Raw genomic sequence first — 22094 nt, 5'->3', positions numbered from 1 at the left:
AGGGCTGGTTTAGATTAAAAACTATTGCCCTGTGTCCCCGTTCATAGGGGCATGAGAAATCAGTCTGTGGTAGAATTGAGATGGCACTTTATTGGCCTAAACACCCAAAGACCCACAAAGTTGAGGTTACTCATGTACAGTAATTAGTAACATTTTGTTTGTGCATTGAAGCATTGTGTCTTCTAACTGTCCAAGAATAGGATCCAAAGTGTTAGGAAATATTTGTTCCCATAAATACAAAGTAGGATGTCTCTCTTTTTACAGTGTAAAAAATGTATGATGGGGCCGGCAACGGAGCTCCCATTGACTAAGCACCACGGAGACCAATCAGGAGATAATACATACAGGTCAAGGGTGCAAATTGAAAGTCAAGGGGTGTGTCTGTGCCTTTTGGATTACTCTCGCTTTACAGAGAACCCCTGTGGTTCAAGTCAAGTTCCCTTTCAGTCTGCTCTGCGCATGTCTGAAAGTGACAGAGCCAGCAGCCAAGAGCCACTTTTTCACAGTATGTCATAAAAAAATATTACACTTATGAATATATGTGAAATGGGGCGGCAGGGTAGCCTAGTGGTTAGAGCATTGGACTAGTAATTGCAAGGTTGCAAGTTCAAACCCCTGAGCTGACAAGGTAAAAATCTGTTGTTCTGCAGTTAACCATGGTAGGTAAAGCTCCACCTTATCTCAGTTCACTGGTCACGATGGCAACACCCATCTGTAGCACGTGCTCCAGCAGGTGTATCTCACTGATCATCCCTAAAGCCAACACCTCATTTGGCTGCCTTTTGTTCCAGTTCTCTGCTGCCTGTGACTGGAACGAATCGCTGGTGTTGGAGACTTTTATCTCCCTCACCAACTTCAAACATCTGCTATCTGAGCAGCTACCCGATCGCTGCAGCTGTACATAGTCTATCGGTAAATAGCCCACCCCTTTTTACCTACCTCATCCCCATACTGTTTTTATTTATTTACTTTTCTGCTCTTTTGCACACCAATATCTCTACCGGTACATGACCATCTGATCATTTATCACTCCAGTGTTAATCTGCAAAATTGTAATTATTCGCCTACCTCCTCATGCCTTTTGCACACAATGTATATAGACTCCCCCTTTTTTTCCTACTGTGTTATTGACTTGTTAATGGTTTACTCCATGTGTAACTCTGTGTTGTCTGTTCACACTGCTATGCTTTATCTTGGCCAGGTCGCAGTTGTAAATGAGAACTTGTTCTCAACTAGCCTACCTGGTTAAATAAAGGTGAAATAAAAAATAAAAATAAAATCAAAATAACCCACTGTTCCTAGGCTGACATTGAAAATAAGAATTTGTTCTTAACTGACTTGCCTAGTTAAATAAAGGTAAAATAAAAAATGTATTAGATCCAGTACAATGGAATAATGATAGTCCACTGACTATATAATGGTAGTGCCTATTCATTTTTCAAACTTAGTTATGAGGGTGTGGACATTCTGAACCTTGTTTGAAGTCAGTAGGTCACATGACCAAGGAGCTATTGAAATGTTAAAGTTTGAAAAATGTATGTAAAATCATGTGAGATGTAAATGGAAAAACTAAAGGGTGTGCAGTGTGTAGGCCCACTGAGTGGACATTCGGAACCTTGTTCAGTAGGTCACATGACCAAGGAGCTATTGAAATGTGTATGTAAAAAAAGTTTGGACTTTGTTTACGCTCCCTAACTAATTCAACTAAGAATACAAAATGCTGCTCACATTTCCACATGTTTATTAACTTTGGAAAGCAAATTCATGTCAAAATCATGAAAATCAGACTGTGCAATGTTGTGCGCAATTTTTCCAACATCATGACATCACGAAAGCGCAAATATCTGTCGAATATCCAATTTAAACTGTCACTTTATGTTGCGTTTATATTTTTGTTCCGTGTATATACATCTCTTTGAAGTCAACTGTTAAGAATAGCTTTGGCTTTCATGATTTGATTTCACACGGCTCACTGTCCTTTGTGACAATAACTCCCAGATATGCAACTGTACTTTTTTGAATGGCTATTATTATTTATTTTTTACTGTACTGTCTTTGACTCGACTCTCACACAGCACTCTCACTAAAATTAGGCATCAGGCGTGTCCGTATAGCCTTTCCCTGCACACTCACGTCTTCCTGCTTCGAAAGCGTTTGCGGACGGAGTGCTAGGACCATGGCGGCAGTGCGCAGTCTACGGGTGTCGGTAAAGCCAGACAGTGGGCCAGACCACTCAGAATCGGACTCGGATTCAGACTCGGACCGAGGTGCCCGTGAATCTGAACCGATGGAGGTGGAGGAGGGTGAACTCGAGGTGGAAAACATCCCCGTTAACCGGTCTTTGAAGGAATTGTTGCCGGTGAGGGAAGTAGGCCTCACCAGATCGCGGGCTCGCGTACCTTCGTGGGCCTGTGAATATTGCCTTGGTATTGGAGGAGCTCAGCGTGCCTTGAGCTAACAAGATAGCTCGGTAGCTAGTGACTAGCTAGTGTTACCTAGTGTAGCTAGTTGATATTAACATCATACCTGTCTGTGTTGTTACAGTATATTGTTGATTCTAGCGTAAGCAAACTAACGTTACATATTATATGACAAACAACGGCTATCTTAGCATTTAACTCTGCTTAACTACCGGTGGCTAGCTAATTCACCAGACGTTAAGTTTCATGACAGAAACCACCTCGCTACATAGTTAATAATACAACGTACTAGTCAGTTACACTAGTTAGCTAACTCGTTGTAACATCCCCAAGGACAGAGGTTTGGTGCGAGATCTTGCCACTTTTGCCAGCTTTTTTGGGGGTGTTGTATGATAGACTGAATGCACACTTTCTTGTTTTGTCGACCGTCATTCATTGTTCAGAACAAACATAAGCTGTCAGATCAGTGCATTGTTATCTAGGCTACCCCACAGTAAGAAAGTGCGTCTCTAATGTATTACATATTTGTTGACATTTAACCAGGACACAAGTCGGCGGTATGAGAACAAAGCTGGCACATTCATCACTGGCATCGATGTCACATCAAAGGTACGGTATTGTAACCACACCTGAAAGTTATCTGGCAAACATTCACACTAATACTAGTTCCATTACACAAAAGTGAGAGGGTAAACCAACAGTTAAACTTAACTGCCATAACTATTTTTTGCCATAACTGTGTGTGTGTGTGTGTTTCTAGGAGGCGATTGAGAGGAAGGAGAAGAGAGCGGAAAGGTTCCACTTCCGTGCAGAGGCCAACCTGGCCCAGAAGAATGTGGTGTTGGACAGAGACACCATGAAGAAAGGTAGATACACACGTACAGTGCCTTCAGAAAGTATTCATACCCCATGACGTATTCCACATTTTGTGTTACAGCCTGATTTCAAAATAGATGAAATATATATTTTTCTCATCCGTCTACACACAATAACCCATAATTACAAAGTGAAAACATGTTTTTGGAAATTTATTGAACATGAAATACAGAAATAACATTTACATAAGAATTCACACCCCTGAGACAATACTATGTAGAAACTGGCTGTTACAGCTCTGAGTTCTTGGGTATGTTTGTCTCCACTTTGCACATCTAGATATGGGGATTTTCTCCCTTTCTTCCTTGCAGATTTTCTCATGCTGTTAAGTTGGCGGTCGTGAACAGCAATCTTCAAGTCTTTCCAGATATTCATTGGATACATATTTTTGTCTCATCAGACCGCAGAATCATTTGCCTTATGATCTGTCTTTCGCATGCCTTTTTGCAAACTCCAGGTGTGCTGTCGTGCCTTTTTTCTAAGAAGTGGCTTCCGTCTGGCCACTCTCTCGAGACGAGCTGTCAAGACGGGAAAACCTGCCAAAAAGACAACAATCTCAGCCTAATTCTGTCAGTGGTCATTGGCTTCTTGGCAACCTCACTGACAAGGTCCTTCTTGCCCGGTTGCTCAGTTTGGTTGGATGGCCAGCTCTAGGCAGAGTCTGTAGTTCCATCATTTTTACATTTCCCAATGATCGAGACAGCTGTGCTCCTGGAAACTTTCAACACTCTAGAAATGGTTTTATACCCTTCCCAAGATATATACCTCATCACAATTCTATCGGAGATCTACGGACATTTCCTTTGGACTTCATGGAGTTAGCTGTGTTCGAATACACATACTGACCGCACTAACCGTAACATTTGTGATGTGAATTGAGTATTGGTCGTATTGAGTATTGGTCGCTTATTGATCGTAGTATGGATATAGTTAGTATGCCAAAAGTTCCCAGATGTCATACTAAATTTGCCAAAATGCGAAGTATGCATGCAGAGGACACTATTTACCTACTTTTAGGGCCCATAATGCAATTCTTCAGGAAATGTCCGTGGCTTCACGTTTTCAGATTTGAAGAAAATAGCGGAAAATATGCAGCCGAAGTCCGATGAGAGTGAATACAAATTAATTGAACTAATGACAAATGTTAAGAAAATGTTGAGCAATGTAATAAGTTAAATTACACGTTATGTTGGCTGACAATTTGTTAGCTACGCTATCCTTACGAACCGTATAGCAATATGTACCGGTTTATTAGCTAGTTGCCTAACGTTAGTTGGATACTAATACATCGAACTTGGCAGGCAGTATATTAACTAACTAACCAACTTTTATTGACTTGATTATTCACATAATTCTTAGCTAAGTGGTATCGTTGTGCGTTTCAATGGACATTGTTAATTCTGGCTATCTACTCTGATTTCAGAGCGCTCTCGCGCACTGTTGAATATGGCCGGTGTCAGTAAATGTCAGCAAAAAAAACCAGTAATAAATTGTTGCCAGCAGCACAGTTGGTCACCAACGCTCTGGATAACATGAAAACAGCCTAACCAGCTCTGCTATGGCGAGTATAATGGTAAAGGTGTTCTCTCAATTGTGTCTGGAAGTAGCTAGCCACCGTTAGCCAGTTAGCTTGGGTGCTTGACTGCCGTTGAACACTCGCATCTACATATGCGCTCTGAACGCTCCGAGAGCGAAATGCTCTGAATGTACAATCTGACAACGCTCTGGATTTACAAACGCCCAGAGCGCACTCTGGCACTGCAGATTGAATTTACAAACACACCAAAAATCGTAAAATGTTTAGCTAGTCATTTGTTATGCTAGCAAGACGTTGCATAGCAACAGCATCAACCTCCGGTACCAATTGTTTACAGTATACTAAAATGAACTAATAGAATGTAGTATATACTCATTAATTATGTAATATGCGGTATGTTAGTATGGGTATTTGAACACAGCCATAGTTTCTGCTCTGACATGCACTATCAACGGTGGGACCTTATATAGACAGGTGTTTATTTTCTATATCATGTCCAAACAATTGAATTGGCCACAGGTGGATTCAAAGGAAATTGGATGCACCTGAGCTCAATTTGGACTGTCAGAGCAAATAGGTGTGAATACTCATGTAAGTGAGATATTTCTGTATTCAACAACTGAGACACAAACTGACTAACAGAAATGGAATAATGTGTCCCTGAACAAAGGGGGGTCAAAAGTAACTGTCAGTATCTGGTGCCACCAGCTGCATTAAGTACTGCAGTGCATCTTCTAATGGACTAGACCAGATTTGCCAGTTCTTGCTGTGAGATGTTATCCCACTCTTCCAACAAGGCACCTGCAAGTTCCTGGGCATTTCTGGGGGGAATGGCCCTAGCCCTCACCCTCCAATCCAACAGGTCCCAGACGTGCTCAATGGGATTGAGATCTGGGCTCTTCACTGGCCATGGCAGTACACTGAAATCACGCACAGAACGGGCAGTATGGTGGCATTGTCATGCTGGAGGGTCATGGCAGGATGCGCCTGCAGGAAGGGTACCACATGAGGGAGGAGGATGTCTTCCCTTTAACGCACAGCGTTGAGATTGCCTGCAAAATGACAACAAGCTCAGTCTGAAAATGCTGTGACACACCTCCCCAGACCATGACGGACCCTCCACCTCCAAATCGATCCCGCTCCAGAGTACAGGCCTTGGTGTAATGCTCATTCCTTTGACGATGAACGCGAACCCGACCATCACCCCTGGTGAGACAAAACCGCGACTCGTCAGTGAAGAGCACTTTTTGCTAGTCCTGTCTGGTCCAGCGACGGTGGGTTTGTGCCCATAGGTGACGTTGTTGCCGGTGATGTCTGGTGAGGACCTGCCTTACAGCAGGCCTACAAACCCTCAGTCCAGCCGCTCTCAGCCTATTGCGGACAGTCAGCACTGATGGAGGGATTGTGCGTTCCTGGTGTAACTCGGGCAATTGTTGTTGCCATCCTGTACCTGTCCCGCAGGTGTAATGTTCGGATGTACCGATCCTGTGCAGGTGTTGTTATACGTGGTCTGCCACTGCGAGGACGATCAGCTTTCTGTCCTGTCGAGCTGTCTTAGACGTCTCACAGTACGGACATTGCAATTTTATTGCCCTGGCCACATCTGCAGTCCTCATGCCTCCTTGCAGCATGCCTAATGCATGTTGAAGCAGATGAGCAGGGACCCTAGGCATCTTTCTTTTGGTGTTTTTCAGAGTCAGTAGAAAGGCCTCTTTAGTGTCCTAAGTTTTCTTAACTGTGACCTTAATTGCCTACCGTCTGTAAGCTGTTAGTGTCTTAACGACCGTTCCACGGGTGCATGTTCATTAATTGTTTATGGTTCATTGAACAAGCATGGGAAAGGCAGGGTCCTGAAAAAGGGACGTTTACATGTGACTGGATTACATGTTTTGTTTCCAACATTAGTGCTGTTTTCTTAAAGAAGTTAAATCTGCTTCGTGATTTGTTTCCTTGCCACGATACTAACGAATATCGCGATATTGCGCACATACTGAATCTCCTTCCATTTCTCAGCTATCCCCAACTTGCGCCTGGAGGCGTTGCACGTGGCGGGTGTTGATGATATGAGCACCCAGGATGTGTTTGGCTACTTTAAGGAGTACCCTCCAGCACACATCGAGTGGATTGACGACACCTCCTGTGAGTAACACACACACACAGAAGTGACTGACAACAAGTGGGCTATTTTTAACATGCCGTTAAATATGGTTTCCTAGGTAATGTGGTGTGGCTGGATGATGTCACTTCCACCCGGGCTCTGATCAACATCAGCCGCATGCCTGACCCAGAGGGGGTTACCACGGAGACAGACCGCACCAAAGAACCTGGTGATCCCACCCAGGAGAGCAAGGGTGAGTGCTGTTTGTCCATGTTCCAATGTTCACTGTCTTTGTATGTTTTATGATTAGTGTAGTGGGTAATTCTGTGTTGGTCAGGACTGCGATGTTGTGTTTGTGGTCAGTGTGGTTTGTCAGTCATATGAGGCATGTACATAATGTGCTTTGTCACTGAGTGTTGCTTGCTGTTCTGTCTCAGCTCGCAGAGAACAAGGCTCGGATGACGATGATGGAGAGGTGGATGAGGAGGAGAAAGAGATGGTGAAGGAGAATGAGGGAAAAGCCTGCGAGGGAGACACAGAGAAGAAAACAGAACCCGAGACCACCCAGGTAAAACTGTGTTCAAGACTGTGGGTGTGTGGGGAAATGTTGCATATTAGTTACCTGTGTGTTTGTGTGTGTGCATTTGAGGTGGACCTACTGTCTCAGGCAGAGAGTGAGTCTCTGCTCCGGAATGACCTACGACCGGCCATCAAACCCTTCAAGGGCAACAAACTCTTCCTGAGGTTGGCCACTCACGGTGAGAGACACAAACACACACCCACCAGGGTCTCCCTAATGAATATGTGGCACCGGACATTTGACCGACAGCATTTAAATTTACCGGACATTTGAGAAATATACCGGACCAATATGCATTGGCTGCGTACCCTGATTAGTTCGTTCTCCCACGGTGCTCAGAATGACAGAAATCGCATTTAGATTATGGTAATTCATCTTAACAGAACATGCAAGTCTAGGATGCAATGACATGTGTCCTTACCACGCACTTTGAATATGTTAGAATAACTGTCCACATTTACGTTTCCTCAGCCAACAAGACAAGTAAAGAACAGCAAATTCACTAGCCTAGGCGGCGAGTGAGTTATGTTTGGGGAAGCAAATTTTAACCATAAAAATTATATGTACAGTATCACCACATTTGCGGACTTGTGTAAGTTAGGCTACTATTTGTGATGAGTAAGATTGGATAGTCATAATTTATGCTAATATAACTCAGTCACTGTTTGGTGCCCGGTTTCCTCCAGATGTGGTGCTTGGCATTCTGGCCAAAAAGTTCATTCTTGGTTTCATCAGATCAGAGAATCTTGTTTCTCATGGTCTGAGAGTCTTTAGGTGCCTTTTGGCAAACTCCAGGCGGGCTGTTATGTGACTTTTACTGAGGAGTGGATTCCGTCAGGCCACTCTACCATAATGGCCTGATTGGTGGAGTGCTGCAGAGATGGTTGTCCTTCTGGAAGGTTCTGCCATCTCCACAGAGGAGCTCTGTCAGAGTGGCCATCGGGTTCTTTTTTTAATTTTTAATTTAATTTGTAATTTTACCCCTTTTTCTCCCCAATTTCGTGGTATCCAATTGTTTAGTAGCTACTATCTTGTCTCATCGCTACAACTCCCGTATGGGCCCGGGAAAGACGAAGGTTGAAAGTCATGCGTCCTCCGATACACAACCCAACCAAGCCGTACTGCTTCTTAACACAGCGCCATCCAACCCGGAAGCCAGCCTCACCAATGTGTCGGAGGAAACACCGTGCACCTGGCAACCTTGGTCAGCGCACACTGCGCCCGGCCCGCCACAGAAGTCGCTGGTGCGCGATGAGACCATCGGGTTCTTGGTCACCTCCCTGATCAAGGCCCTTCTCCCCTGATTGCTCAGTTTGGCCGGGCGGCCAGCTCTAGGAAGTCTTGGTGGTTCCAAACTTCTTCCATTTAAGAATGATGGAGGCCACTGTGTTCTTGGGGACTTTCAATGCTGCAGAAATGTTTTGGTACCATTCCCCAGATCTGTGCCTGGACACAATCCTGTCTCAGAGCTCTATGGACAATTTCTTAGACCTCATGTCTTGGTTTTTGCTCAGACATGCACTGTCAACTGTGAGATCTTATATAGACAGGTGTATGCCTTTCCAAATCATGTCCAATCAATTGAATTTACCACAGTTGTAGAACCATCTCAAGGATGATCAACGGAAACAGGAGGCACCTGAGCTCAATTTTGAGGCTCATAGCGAAGGGTCTGAATACTTATGTAAATAATAATTAGGCCTATATTTCCGTATTTATTTAGACTAATGTATAAATCCCAGTCATTGATGATGTGAAATGCAATCAAGCATTTTAATTTTGAAATAACATAGTGACCATTGAATAATTCGCGTAAATAATAAATAGGCCGGAAATTGCATTCACGAATGAATGCGACTTGTTTTTAGTCTTTGCTGTAATGAAGGCTTTACAAAATAACGTTACAACATTCTCTCTGGTAAACTTATGATTTATTTAGTATTTGCATTCTTCCGAACTGTCAAAAAAATGAAATTGTAATCTAACAGCACCTGTATGGCACATACAATATGCACACAGCGCTTACTCATTATTCTTGATCTCCAGTATTTTCCACAACCAGTCAAACTTATTCCACACATCTGACTTCCCCTTTACCTCCTGCGCAAACAGTAAATATTCCTCCTCCTTTTCGAGTTTGTCATGTCCTCTGCAATCATTTTGCTGTCACGTGCTAGTGTTCTGAGTTTATAACCAATTTATTTATGTGATTATGGTATGCTATAGGTCAGGCCCTATTAGTCACATGCATTCAAAGCATACATGTGTCACGTAAAGAGAGCAAGGGTTGAGGGAACAGGGAATGTTTTTCCTAAACAAATTAGGGATTTCGGTAACACAATTTAATTCAGAAATGAATGTTGCAGCTTCAGCAACACGGACAGCACACACTGTTGATGTGTGGTGGTTGCTGCATCAGGGAGAGTGTGACAAGCACCTGTTGTCTCTGTGTAAAAAACAAAAAACATTGAGTGACTGTGACTAGCACCTGTTGTCACTCTGTCACTCAGTCTTTTTTTAACACATTCAGGCAGCACAATAAAATCAATTGCGGTCAGACTCCCTCTAGTCATTTGTCTTAATTATTTAATCAAACAGTTAGTTTAAAGCTTCAGATGCACTTGGTGCATATAGTTGATTTCATTCAAATGCACAAGATGTGTATATAGAAAAATAGACGTTTAAAAAAAAAAAACTTTAATAAAATATTTAGCCAAATACATTTAAACTCTGTTTTTTTTTTTTTTTTTTTTCATTTCTTTCATCACATTCCCAGTGGGTCAGAAATGTACATACACTCAATTAGTATTTGGTAGCATTGCCTTTAAATTGTTTAACTTGGGTAAAATGTTTCAGGTAGCCTTCCACAAGCTTCCCACAGTAAATTGGGTGAATTTTGGCCCATTCCACCTGACAGCGCTGGTGTAACTGAGTCAGGTTTGTAGGCCTCCTTGCTTGCACACGCTTTTTCAGTTCTGCCCACAAATCTTCTTTGGGATTTTGGTCAGGGCTTTGTGATGGCCACTCCAATACCTTGACTTTGTTGTCCTTAAGCCATTTTGCCACAACTTTGGCAGTATGCTTGGGGTCAATGTCCATTTGGAAGACCCATTTGCGACCAAGCTTTAACTTCTTACGGATCATTGGGACGCTAGCGTCTCACCTCGACAACATCCGGTGAAATTGTAGAGTGCGAAATTCAAATGACAAATCATAATATTAAACATTCATGAAAATACAAGTGTCATGCATCATTTAAAAGCTTAACTTCTTGTTAATCCAGCCACATTGTCAAATTTCAAAAAGGGTTTACTGGCGAAAGCACACCATGTGATTATCTGAGGACAGCGCCCCGCACACAAAAGCATTACATACATTTTTCCCACCATGCAGAGGCGTCACGAAAGCCAGAAATAGCGATACAATAAGTCACTTACCTTTTGAAGATCTTCATCTGGTTGCAATCACAAGGGTCCCAGCTACATAACAAATGGTCCTTTTGTTCGATAAAGTCCTTCTTTATATCCCAAAAAAGTATGTTTCATTGGCGCGCTAGACTCAGTAAACCACCGGTTTCCCTCGTTCAAAATGCATACAAATGAATCCCGTAAATTACCAATAAACTTCTTCCAAACATATCAAACAACGTTCCTAATCAATCCTCAGGTACCCTAATATATAAATAATCAAATTTAAGATGGAGAATACCGGAGACCATTACCGGAGATAAATAACAAAGTACGCGCACTCACGGGAATGCGCAATAAACTCTACAGCCAAAATGGGAGCCACTTACCAAAACTACAAATTCTAGCTCATTTTTCAAAAAACAAGCCTGAAACTCTTTCTAAAGACTGTTGACATCTAGTGGAAGCCCTAAGAACTGCAAATCTGGGAGGTATTCCTTTTATATTCCCATTGGCAAAAAGTTTATATTCCCAAAAAGTGTCCTTGGGTTTTCGCCTGCCATATCAGTTCTGTTATACTCACAGACATTATTTTAACATTTTTGGAAACTTTAGAGTGTTTTCTATCAAATACTACCAATTATATACATATCCTCAGCCATTCCTTGTCCTGAGTAACAGGCAGTTTACTTTGGGCACCTCATTCATCCAAACTTCTGAATACTGCCCCCTAGCCCGAAGAAGTTAACTTCCTGACTGATATCTTGAGATGTTGCTTCAATATATCCACATAATTTCCCACCTCATGATGCCATCTATTTTTTGAAGTGCACCAGTCCCTCCTGCAGCAAAGCACCCCCACAACATGATGCTGCCACCCCCGTGCTTCACGGTTGGGATGGTGTTAACAAACTATAGTTTTGGCAAGTCAGTTAGGACATCTATTTTGTGCATGACAAGTAATTTTTCCAAAATTGTTTACAGATAGATCAATTCCAGTGGGTCAGAAGTTGACATACACTAAGTTGACTGTGCCTTGAAACAGCTTGGAAAATTCCAGAAAATGTCATGGCTTTAGAAGCTTCTGATAGGCTAATTGACATCATTTGTAATATAACAAAATGTGGGGGAAATGAAAGGATCTGAGTTAGAGGTCGACCGATTATGATTTTTCAACGCCGATACCGGTTATTGGAGGACCATAAAGCCGATACCAATTAATCAGCCGATTTTGTTTTTTTGTAATAATGACAATTACAACAATACTGAATGAACACTTATTTTAACTTAATATAATACATCAATAAAATAAATTTAGATTCAAATAAATAATGAAACATGTTCAATTTGGTTTAAATAATGCAAAAACAAAGTGTTGGAGAAGAAAGTAAAAGTGCAATATGTGCTATGTAAGAAAGCTAACGTTTCAGTTCCTTGCTCAGAATATGAGAACATATGAAAGCTGGTGGTTCCTTTTAACACGAGTCTTCAATATTCCCGGGTAAGAAGTTTTAGGTTGTAGTTACTATAGGAATTATAGGACTATTTCCTTCTATACCATTTGTATTTCATTAACCTTTGACTATTGGATGTTCTTATATGCACTTTAATATTGCCAGTGAAACAGCATAGCTTCCGTCCCTCTAGTTAGCATGCGCTAACTAGCGAGCCATTTCACTTCGGTTACACCAGCCTCATCTCGGGAGTTGATGGGCTTGAAGTCATAAACAGCGCAATGCTTGACGCACAACGAAGAACTGCTGGCAAAACGCACGAAAGTGCTGTTTGAATGAATGTTTACGCACCTGCTTCTGCCTACCACCGCTCAGTCAGATACTTGTATGCTTGTATGCTCAGTCAGATTATATGCAACGCAGGATACGCTAAATAATATCTAGTAATATCATCAACCATGTGTAGTTAACTAGTGATTATGATTGATTGTTTTTTTTTTTATAAGATAAGTTTAATGCTAGCTAGCAACTTACCTTGGCTTACTGCATTCGTGTAACAGGCAGTCTCCTTGTGGAGTGCAACGAGAGAGAGGCATGTCGTTATTGCATTGGACTAGTTAACTGTAAGGTTGCAAGATTGGATCCCTGAGCTGACAAGGTGAAAGTCTGTCGTTCTGAACAAGGCAGTTAACCCACCGTCTAGGCCGTCATTGAAAATAAGAATGTGTTCTTAACTGACTTGCCTAGTTAAATAATGGTATAAAATATATATATATATTTCAAAATCGGCAAATCGGCGCCCAAAAATACCGATTTCCGATTGTTATGAAAACTTGAAATCGGCCCTAATTAATTGGTCGACCTCTAATCTGAGTAATGCACTGTGAGTTGAAATTTATTGGCACAAATTTAGGAGCACAATGAAAGTATATGTGTGTTTTAATAAGAAATTACAAAAAGTGTAATATAGGTTTTTGGAGTGTTCCATACTCAATCAAACACAATGTACCCCAAATATTTGAGTCATTAGGTGAGACCAAAATTATCAGCTGCCCTTTTAAATGAGGGGTTTACTGTGGTAATGGTGGCCCTCGTGAGAATCTCCTTGTCTCTTAGCTAGCAGCAAACAATTGCAGAAAACTCTAACTAATATTGAAAAACATGCTAGCATGTGATTAAAAACGATGTAACTTGCAAAGAAACACAAGGAAAAAGTCACAATTTAGTAGCCTTTCGGGTTAATTCGATCTACTTCTACATTTGGACTTTGGATAGATATATTTTTTTTATGTTCCCAAATGCTCAGTGGGACCCCACCTGCCAATGTGGCTGGTGAAATAGTCATTCTTAAACGCCAATGCCAAAATCTACCCGTGGGTTGTCATTTCCCAACCTGATTGTGTGTAAGGGAAAAATATATATTTTAATCCATTTTGAAATCAGGCTGTAACACAAAAAAAATTGGATTAGCTCAAGGGATATGAATACATTCTGAAGGCACTGTATTAGGATTGTAACTGTTTTCTTTCTGTGTTTTCAGGTGATAAGAAGGAGCTGGGTGCTGCGAGGAAGAGCAGATATTACATGAAGTACGGCAACCCGAACTACGGAGGCATGAGGGGCATCCTCAGCAACTCCTGGTAACCACACACACGGATGCTTCCTTGGCCAACACTGATTTTATTAATACATGCTGGATAGGCACCCTGTGGTGTCTCTCCATGGTTATTCAGGGGGACAGTGTGCTAAACCAGGGGTTCCCAAACTATTTCACTCAGGCCCCCCTTCCAGCATGTACGAATATCTTGTGCCCTGTTTATTTCTATGGGCACAAGCACTGTTCATGAAACAAACTGTTCACACCCCTCTTGTTGGGGGAGAGAAAATATTTAAAGGTTATTTCCTGCAATTGTACACATTTTGTCATGGGGTGCAGAGAAAATGTTGCTGTTGTAATGCTAATTGTCTTGCAATTTGATATGTTTTGCCACCTCATATGTAATCATGTGATATTTGAGTGACAACCATTACAACAAAATCTATGGGCTAAAAAACATCTGACATGGGCTAGTTGATCTGGACATTTCTGACAAGTTATAAATAGATCTCTAAGGTATGCAATAACTGACATGACGAGGAAAACCGATACACTTCCCAATTTGTGCATTCCACTATTACAACCTTGAAGAGTTTGTTGAAAGCTGGACTGAGTTCCTTGAATTAGTTTCTTGTTTTTCTTTGTTCTAAACCATCATGGTACATCCAGATCCTCAGCACAACCATAGCTGACTGGAACTGATATTCTGCCACACTGTTGTACATTGTACTGCTTTTGTTTCTTTCACTCACTTTTTCCTAACATTTTCTCTTTCTTTCCTTTCACTTTTTCTTTGTTTGCACCTTCCTGTATCTATGTTTATCGTCCTCTGCTTGAACATGTCATTCTGCCCCCCACCTTCTATCTTTAACTTTTATCTCTCTCTCATTATCTCATTTATCTCTCTCTACTTTTCTCATCTGTTTTCCCTGATTTTCAATTTGGTTTTTGTCCCTTTTGACACTCTTCCTGAGTGGTATACATACTGGTTAGTCGAGAACCCTCAAATTCAAATCTGGACCGGGAAGCCAGTTCCACTGTTCGTTTTTAATTCTTCCCCTCTAATCAGGACTGATTTAGACCTGGGACACCAGGTGTGTTAAGTAAATGATCAGGTAGAACAGAAAACCAGCAATACGCCAGATCAAATCGGGTAAGATCTGAATACCCCTGGTCTAGAAGGTTGAGGGGATATGGTTAGGTTAGACGTTGAAGGTATAATGTTGGTATTAGGTGAAGTATATAGGTGGGTATGTTGTTGCTAATATCTTTGTAACCTTCTGCAGGAAGAGACGGTATCACACGCGCAGAATCGTGAGCAAGAGCAAGAAACCCCTGATAGGGGACAGCATGGGGGACACATCACCCTACACACATAGACACTCTGGTAAGAACACACACACCACCCCTGGTAAGAACACACGCCCTGCCCCACACACACTATCCCTGGTAAGAACACAAGCCCTGCCCCACACACACTATCCCTGGTAAGAACACACGCCCTGCCCCACACACACTATCCCTGGTAAGAACACACGCCCTGCCCCACACACACTATCCCTGGTAAGAACACACGCCCTGCCCCACACACTATCCCTGGTAAGAACACACGCCCTGCCCCACACACACTATCCCTGGTAAGAACACACGCCCTGCCCCACACACACTATCCCTGGTAAGAACACACGCCCTGCCCCACACACACTATCCCTGGTAAGAACACACGCCCTGCCCCACACACACTATCCCTGGTAAGAACACACGCCCTGCCCCACACACACTATCTCTGGTAAGAACACACGCCCTGCCCCACACACACTATCTCTGGTAAGAACACACGCCCTGCCCCACACACACTATCCCTGGTAAGAACACACGCCCTGCCCTACACACACCATCCCTGGTAAGAACACACACCCTGCCCTACACACACTATCCCTGGTAAGAACACACGCCCTGCCCTACGCACTCCGGTACGAACACACACTCATACTATCCTACAGACACTTAAGTGGGAAGACTCACACAAATGTTTACAGACCAGGCCTAATTGTTATGCTCTAACATTTATATATTTATCTCCTGTGGTAATCTGTGACTTCCTCTTGCTCTCCTCTCTCCTCCCCCTCTCTCCCCCTCCTTTCCTTCTCATCCCTCCATCCTCTCCTCTCTCCCCCTCCTTTCCTTCTCATCCCTCCATCCTCTCCTCTCTCCCCCTCCTTTCCTTCTCATCCCTCCATCCTCTCCTCTCTCCCCCTCCTTTCCTTCTCATCCCTCCGTCTCTCCTTCCCGTCTCTCCTCTCTCCCCCTCCTTTCTGTCTCATCCCTCCGTCTTTCTCCCCCTCCTTTCCGTCTCATCCCTCCATCTCTCCTTTCTCCCCCTCCTTTCCGTATCTCTTTCTTACTTTCCTTCTCATCCCTCTGTCCCCCTCTCTCATTCCTTTCCGTCTCTCCTCTTTCCCGTCTCTCCTCTCTCGGGCCTCCTTTCCGTCTCTCCTCTCTCGGCCTCCTTTCCGTCTCTCCTCTCTCGGCCTCCTTTCCGTCTCTCCTCTTCCCCATCTCTTCTCTTGCCCTCCTTTCCGTCTCTTCTCTTGCCCTCCTTCCGTCTCTTCTCTGCCCTCCTTTCCGTCTCTTCTCTTGCCCTCCTTTCCGTCTCTCCTCTCTCGCCCTCCTTTCCCGTATCTCTTGCCCTCTTTCGCCCTCCTTTCCTTATCTCCATCTCTCTCTCTTCTCGCCCTTCTCTCCTCTCTCGCCCTCCTTTCCTTATCTCCTCTCTCGCCCTTCTCTCCGTCTCTCCTCTCTCGCCCTCCTTTCCGTCTCTCCTCTCTCGCCCTCCTTTCCGTCTCTCCAGCTGACCTGGTCAACCTACCAGAAGAACCAATAGAGGAAGAGGAGGAGGATGAGGAAGAGGAGGACATGGACTCAGACGACAGGGTGGTGGAGTACAAGGAGAAGGAGAAGAGGGAGAGGGGGGGAGGTCCAGGGGTGGCCCTGCGGAGTCGTTTGGGCAGGCCCTCCTCTTCCCCCTCTGTCTCGTCAGACTCAGACGAAATGGACTATGACTTGGAGCTCAAGATGATCTCAACCCCCTCTCCCAAGAAGAGCATGAAGATGACCATGTATGCAGACGAGGTGGAGACCAACCTCAAGACTATACGGTCAGTGTGTGTGGTGGACAAAAGTTTGTGTGGAGGTGGGTGACATGACCATGTATGCTTATGTGTGCAGAATATGGACCTTTTAACGTAGGTAACATAGTAAATTAATAGTTGATGTTCTCCCTGTCTGTTCTTCAGACACTCTTCTGTTCGCAGTGACAGCGGCTTGGGGGGTAGTGGCGTCCGGAACAGGATTGGTGGAGGAGGAGGAAGTGGAGGATCAGTAGGCGGGACCAAAAGCAGTGCAGTGGAGAAAGTGATGGATGTGAGGCAGCTATTGGAGGAAAAAAGACAGAGCCTCACCCAGCATAGACAGCGCACCCCTGTGGCCAGTAGTGGAAAGACAGGTCAGTTATCTGCTACTCTACACAGTCAATAACAATGTAATCTAGTTCCAAGACATTTCAAACTCTATTTGACCAACACATCAAACTTGGTCTTTGTTAGCCAATACAGAAAGATCGGGAAAACTCTCCATGCATTGGCTTAATCTACCAACCAATCATCTCCCACAACTAATGTCTTGTTTCGAGGTGTTTTGACTCTTGTCACATCTATGCTAATATGGCAAAATTTCACTAGCTAGCTCGCCATCAACTATAAGGATTAGTGATGTAACGATTCACTGGTACATATCAATCCCTGATTCAAGTGTTTAAGATATGAGGGTACTGGTCTGCGGACCCCAAACCAATCCAAATGTAGCATGCATCGGTCAGAAAATCCATTCAAACCTTGCTAATTGCCAGTTCACTAAACATTTTCTCAAATTACTTTCTAAATACCTCATCTTTTGACAACTTTGTCCTCTCCTTCAGTGTCGAACTGTTTGTAATTATGTTGACATTAATCTACAAGTCATTTTGAATGCCAAACAAACCTTACTGAGAGGTAGGCCTAGTCCTGATCTGGCACATCTGCGTATCACTTTAAGCATTTTGTAAAATGGCTTGCGCAAGATTATGCTTTATTAGTTGAATGACAACCAATGTAATTTGCAAGATTATTTTTAATAAAATGCGCTGGAAATTGTGTTTTGCCAGATTTAAAAGTAGCCGACACTCATCTGGCTATAGGTAGGCTACATGCTAATCGAAGCTTACATTACATCTGATTGTTCAGATTCATCAATAGTTTTGGTATTTTTGCCCGGAACAATCCGTATATATTGTCATTTTTCGATATACAGGGTAAAGTTGATAATTTCATAACGAGGACAGCAGAAGCTCACTGTCTGTCAAAACAGTCCAAACCATGTGATTTATGAGACGGGTGAAATCCAAAGTTGTGCTATATATTAATTTACTGTCATAGCAAAAAAAAAGGATAAATATTGATACATTACCAGCTATTAACACTTTTAATCTGCAAAATTACAAATTAGTTAGTGTCAGAACGCAAACATTGTCCCCCCTAACTGATAGTGGGGTGGTAGATGTCCAGTTTCCCTTATGGCGTACCTCAGGTGCCTACATACAACATAGACATATACTGTACTTACATTACACACACACAAAAGTTGGCTCAGACTGATCCAGCTCAGAGAGACACAGCTCTTGAGCTCCATCAGCAACAGATTTTAATTTGGAATGGAAATTTAATGTGTTTATGCAACAAATGTTAGTGCACCGAATCGCATCGATTCATTCCTCAAATCAAACTAAAACGTATTGTATCGGAGCCCATGTGTCTAGATAGATATGCATCGAATCGTCTTGAAAGGGAAAGATGCACATACCTAGTAACAATGTATTTGTTTTCAATAAAGATTTGGAGAAGAAATATAGTTTCCATGTTGCCAACAATCCTTTGATTCTAAGCCAACTCACCTGTTTTGCTCCACGGTTGCTAAACAACCCACCCGTCTAAAGATATCTATGGTCACTCCCACTTAGGCCAACTTTGAATCGTTGATGTCCCAGACTTGTGTGCAATATCCTGGGGACCAGGTTAATATCAGTGATGTGGTATAAGTTTTTTTTTTCTGGTTTGTGTGTGTATAGTGTATTTAACCTTGTGTTGTGTGTAGATGTGAGGCAGAGGTTAGGGAAGAGACCCTACTCTCCTGAGAGACGACACTCCGCCTCCCCTGTCGCCTCCCGAGACTCACCCCCTCCCCGAGAGCCAATCACAGATGTGCACAGCCGACTGGGCATGGCCAAACTAGACTCCCGCGGCCTCTACTCTGATTCGTCCAAAGACAGAAAATCAAGTAAGGAAGAAAAACACATCTACTGCTATTAGTCAATAATGCAGTACATTAGTTGAAAAGAATGAAAGTGCTTTAAAATTTAACCCTTGCTCCCTCCCCCAGGTCGTCTGTGGAGCAGGCTCGGCCCCTCCTCCCATAAGGGTGGTGTTCCCGAGCGGAAGCCTTCCAGTCGCCGTGCGGGGTCGGGATCAGCCAGCTCCAGGTTGGGGGGGCGGGAAGGAGAAGAGGAAAATGAGGAGGAGGACGACTCTGCACTGCAGAAGGTGTGGGGGGCCTTGATCAAACAGAAGGAACAGCAGACCCACAAGATGAAGAAGAGTCGGCTTGACAACCTGCCCTCGCTACAGATTGAGATCAGCCGGGAGAGCAGTAACGGATCTGACTCAGACTCCTGAGACCAAGGGGGAGAAAGAAAGAGCGGGAGATGTGTGGATTTGGTCATGCCTTCATCTAGAGCTGAAAGGTGATCATCCACCCTCGCCCTCCTCTTGAGTTACCTTTCTTTCTCAGTGTCTGGAGGACTCTTGATCCTTGGGCCCCTGTCGCTGTGGCCTGATCCATCGTACAAACATAAAAGAAAAGACTCTATAAAGAGAAATGAGAAAATAAACTGGACAGAATTTTTTGAAAGACTGTGAGACGTTCTGTTTCAGGACAGGAGGCCATTTTGTTTTTGTATTACATTATCTCTGCAGCACATGGGACTGTTGTTCTGATCAAACCTGTTCCCATGATATTTCACCCTCTGATAGCCTACCTACATGTCAAGTCATGTCCAATCATTAACGAGCAATATAAATGTCTCTATAACCTCCTGTGAAGTCGACTACAGAAGAACTGTGACAGAGTAAGAGGCAGATACTGAGCTTGCTCCCTCTGTTTCTCTGTGTGTGGAACCAGACACTGTATCATATGTGGTATCTGTGTGAGTGACTATGAACAACAAATATATGGTTTGTGGCATTTTTTTTCCTTCCAAAGGCTGAGGCCATAGAGAAGACCACCAGATGAATTGATTCTCAACTGAAAGGTTTTGTACTTTCTGACTGTTGGTATTATGTGCAAATGACCAATGTTGACCATATTATGTTATTCAAGGCGGAAGAGGGTACGTGCCAAATGGAACCATATTCCATATGTAGTACACAACTTTTGACCAGGGCCTTAAAAGTAGTGCCATAGGGAATAGGGTGCCATTTGATATGTACACCTACATTCCCAGATGGAAAACAAATTGATTTAAGGTGTCAGCAGAAATAAAGAGATTTGTCTTGTTACTGCTTGTCTTGTTACCATTACTATCACTACTGTAAGCGAACGAGTGATGCGTGGGCTCAGCCCATCGTTTACATAACAACAGAATGAAGCACCTGAAGACACTAGTTACAGCATCAGTGCGTCCTCTGGAAAGGTAGCTTGACAGTTACAGCAGCGCGTACCCTGAACGATAACGAACAGGTAACGTTAGGTGAGAAGCCTGACCATGGAGACAGGGGTGAGAAGGTTACAGCAGCGCGTACCCTGAACGATAACGAAGAGGTAACGCTAGGTGAGAATGGGGATGAAAAGGTGATGAAGCGTACTTCATGTGCTGAAACCGAAAAACTACTGGCATTTGGAACGTTTGAGGTGAGGGAGAAAGTGTGGTGGAACAACTATTAGATTGTTAAGTAACTTGCTAACGTAAACTCGTACATCGCCTTGGTCCGTACAATTGCCCTTATTTTAGTGCCCCAAAAACGTAATACTTCCATACCAGCTGTAATGTCAATACCATTGTAAAGCACAATTTCTCCCCTTTCCAACAAAATCAAATACATGACCTAAACGCTGCCCATTTCTGCATAATTCAAGCAGGCAAAGAGCCCCGTCGGGTCTGGGTGGGGAAGGGAAACTAATGCGTGATCGTGAGAAGGAGAGATGTCGTGTGGGAAAATAGCTTCTTTTTTTTTTCGATCTGTCCAACTTATCACCTTATCGCCTCTAAAATGTAAATAAAACACTATAAAGAGTTTATATAATGTGTCATTACATACCTATTTGAAGGTTTGTGTCGAATTTGAATCGTTTTTTAGGGCGGTGCTAATGTAACATAACTTTAGACCGTCCCCTCGCCCATACCCGGGCGCGAACCAGGGACCATCTGCACACATCAACAATAACAAAGCGCGCACCACCGCTAACTAAACTAGCCGTTTCACATCCGTTACACTAAAGTGATCTTAAAAGTAAACGGCGGCTTTGAGAATGATGATCGCATGCAATGATGACGAAAAAATGACTAGGTATCCCCCCCTTACCCCGTCACTGTCCATTTCTTGTTTTTAAAGGATGATAGAAGTGCTACACCTGGTGGAGAGATTGTAAGACAGAAGTAGTTGCTTTATGCTTGCTGTACGTTACGACATGACACGTCAAGATGTAACGGAGGGTCCGTTTTTTCAACTTTTCTCCAATACTATAAAGCCATTACCATGTGTAACGCCTCAATAGAAACCTAGTACACACCCCCGATTTTGACGTCAACACAGTCGCTACATTAGTTTTCTTTGTAGCCTCGTTTGAATGTTGCGGTTGCTCACATTTGTACAGAATGGGGTGAGTTTACATTACAGGGTAGACAGTGCAGCCAACTTCGCCAAACGGGGGATGATTTAACAAAAGCACATTTGCGAATAATGCACAATCCTTGCACGAATGTACCTAACGATAAACATCAATGCCTTTCTTAAAATCAATGCACAGGAGTATATAT

At 43.1% G+C, this 22094-nt stretch overlaps 2 protein-coding genes across 2 annotated transcripts in view; one reads left to right on the top strand and one right to left on the bottom strand.

Moving 5' to 3' along the window:
• LOC121838636 (NLR family CARD domain-containing protein 3-like) overlaps nt 1–22094 on the bottom strand; it is a 733752-nt gene that overhangs the window by 406482 nt on the left and 305176 nt on the right. The window lies entirely within an intron of this gene.
• ncbp3 (nuclear cap binding subunit 3) lies at nt 1996–20616 on the top strand. The gene is made up of 13 exons (XM_024376726.2): nt 1996–2359; nt 2964–3029; nt 3181–3286; nt 6847–6972; nt 7050–7184; nt 7369–7499; nt 7581–7689; nt 13913–14012; nt 15256–15356; nt 16821–17127; nt 17266–17474; nt 19157–19339; nt 19442–20616. The coding sequence occupies exons 1-13, from the start codon at nt 2177–2179 to the stop codon at nt 19732–19734; spliced, it is 2049 nt and encodes a 682-aa protein (XP_024232494.2). The 5' UTR covers nt 1996–2176; the 3' UTR covers nt 19735–20616.

Source organism: Oncorhynchus tshawytscha, linkage group LG17 (assembly GCF_018296145.1).
Source record: "Oncorhynchus tshawytscha isolate Ot180627B linkage group LG17, Otsh_v2.0, whole genome shotgun sequence".
In the NCBI taxonomy this organism is placed as follows: Eukaryota; Metazoa; Chordata; class Actinopteri; order Salmoniformes; family Salmonidae; genus Oncorhynchus; species Oncorhynchus tshawytscha.
The sequence above is the reverse complement of the archived record's forward strand: the minus strand, read 5'-3'. Positions and strand labels throughout refer to the sequence as shown.

What these genes read in the sequence shown, in the direction of transcription:
- ncbp3 (XM_024376726.2), top strand. Translation starts at nt 2,177, where the DNA reads ATGGCGGCAGTGCGCAGTCTACGGGTGTCGGTAAAGCCAGACAGTGGG. An exon ending in CAGAGACACCATGAAGAAAG is followed by an intron (nt 3,287 to 6,846) that starts GTAGATACACAC and finishes TCCATTTCTCAG; the next exon opens with CTATCCCCAACTTGCGCCTG. An exon ending in CAGAACCCGAGACCACCCAG is followed by an intron (nt 7,500 to 7,580) that starts GTAAAACTGTGT and finishes TGTGCATTTGAG; the next exon opens with GTGGACCTACTGTCTCAGGC.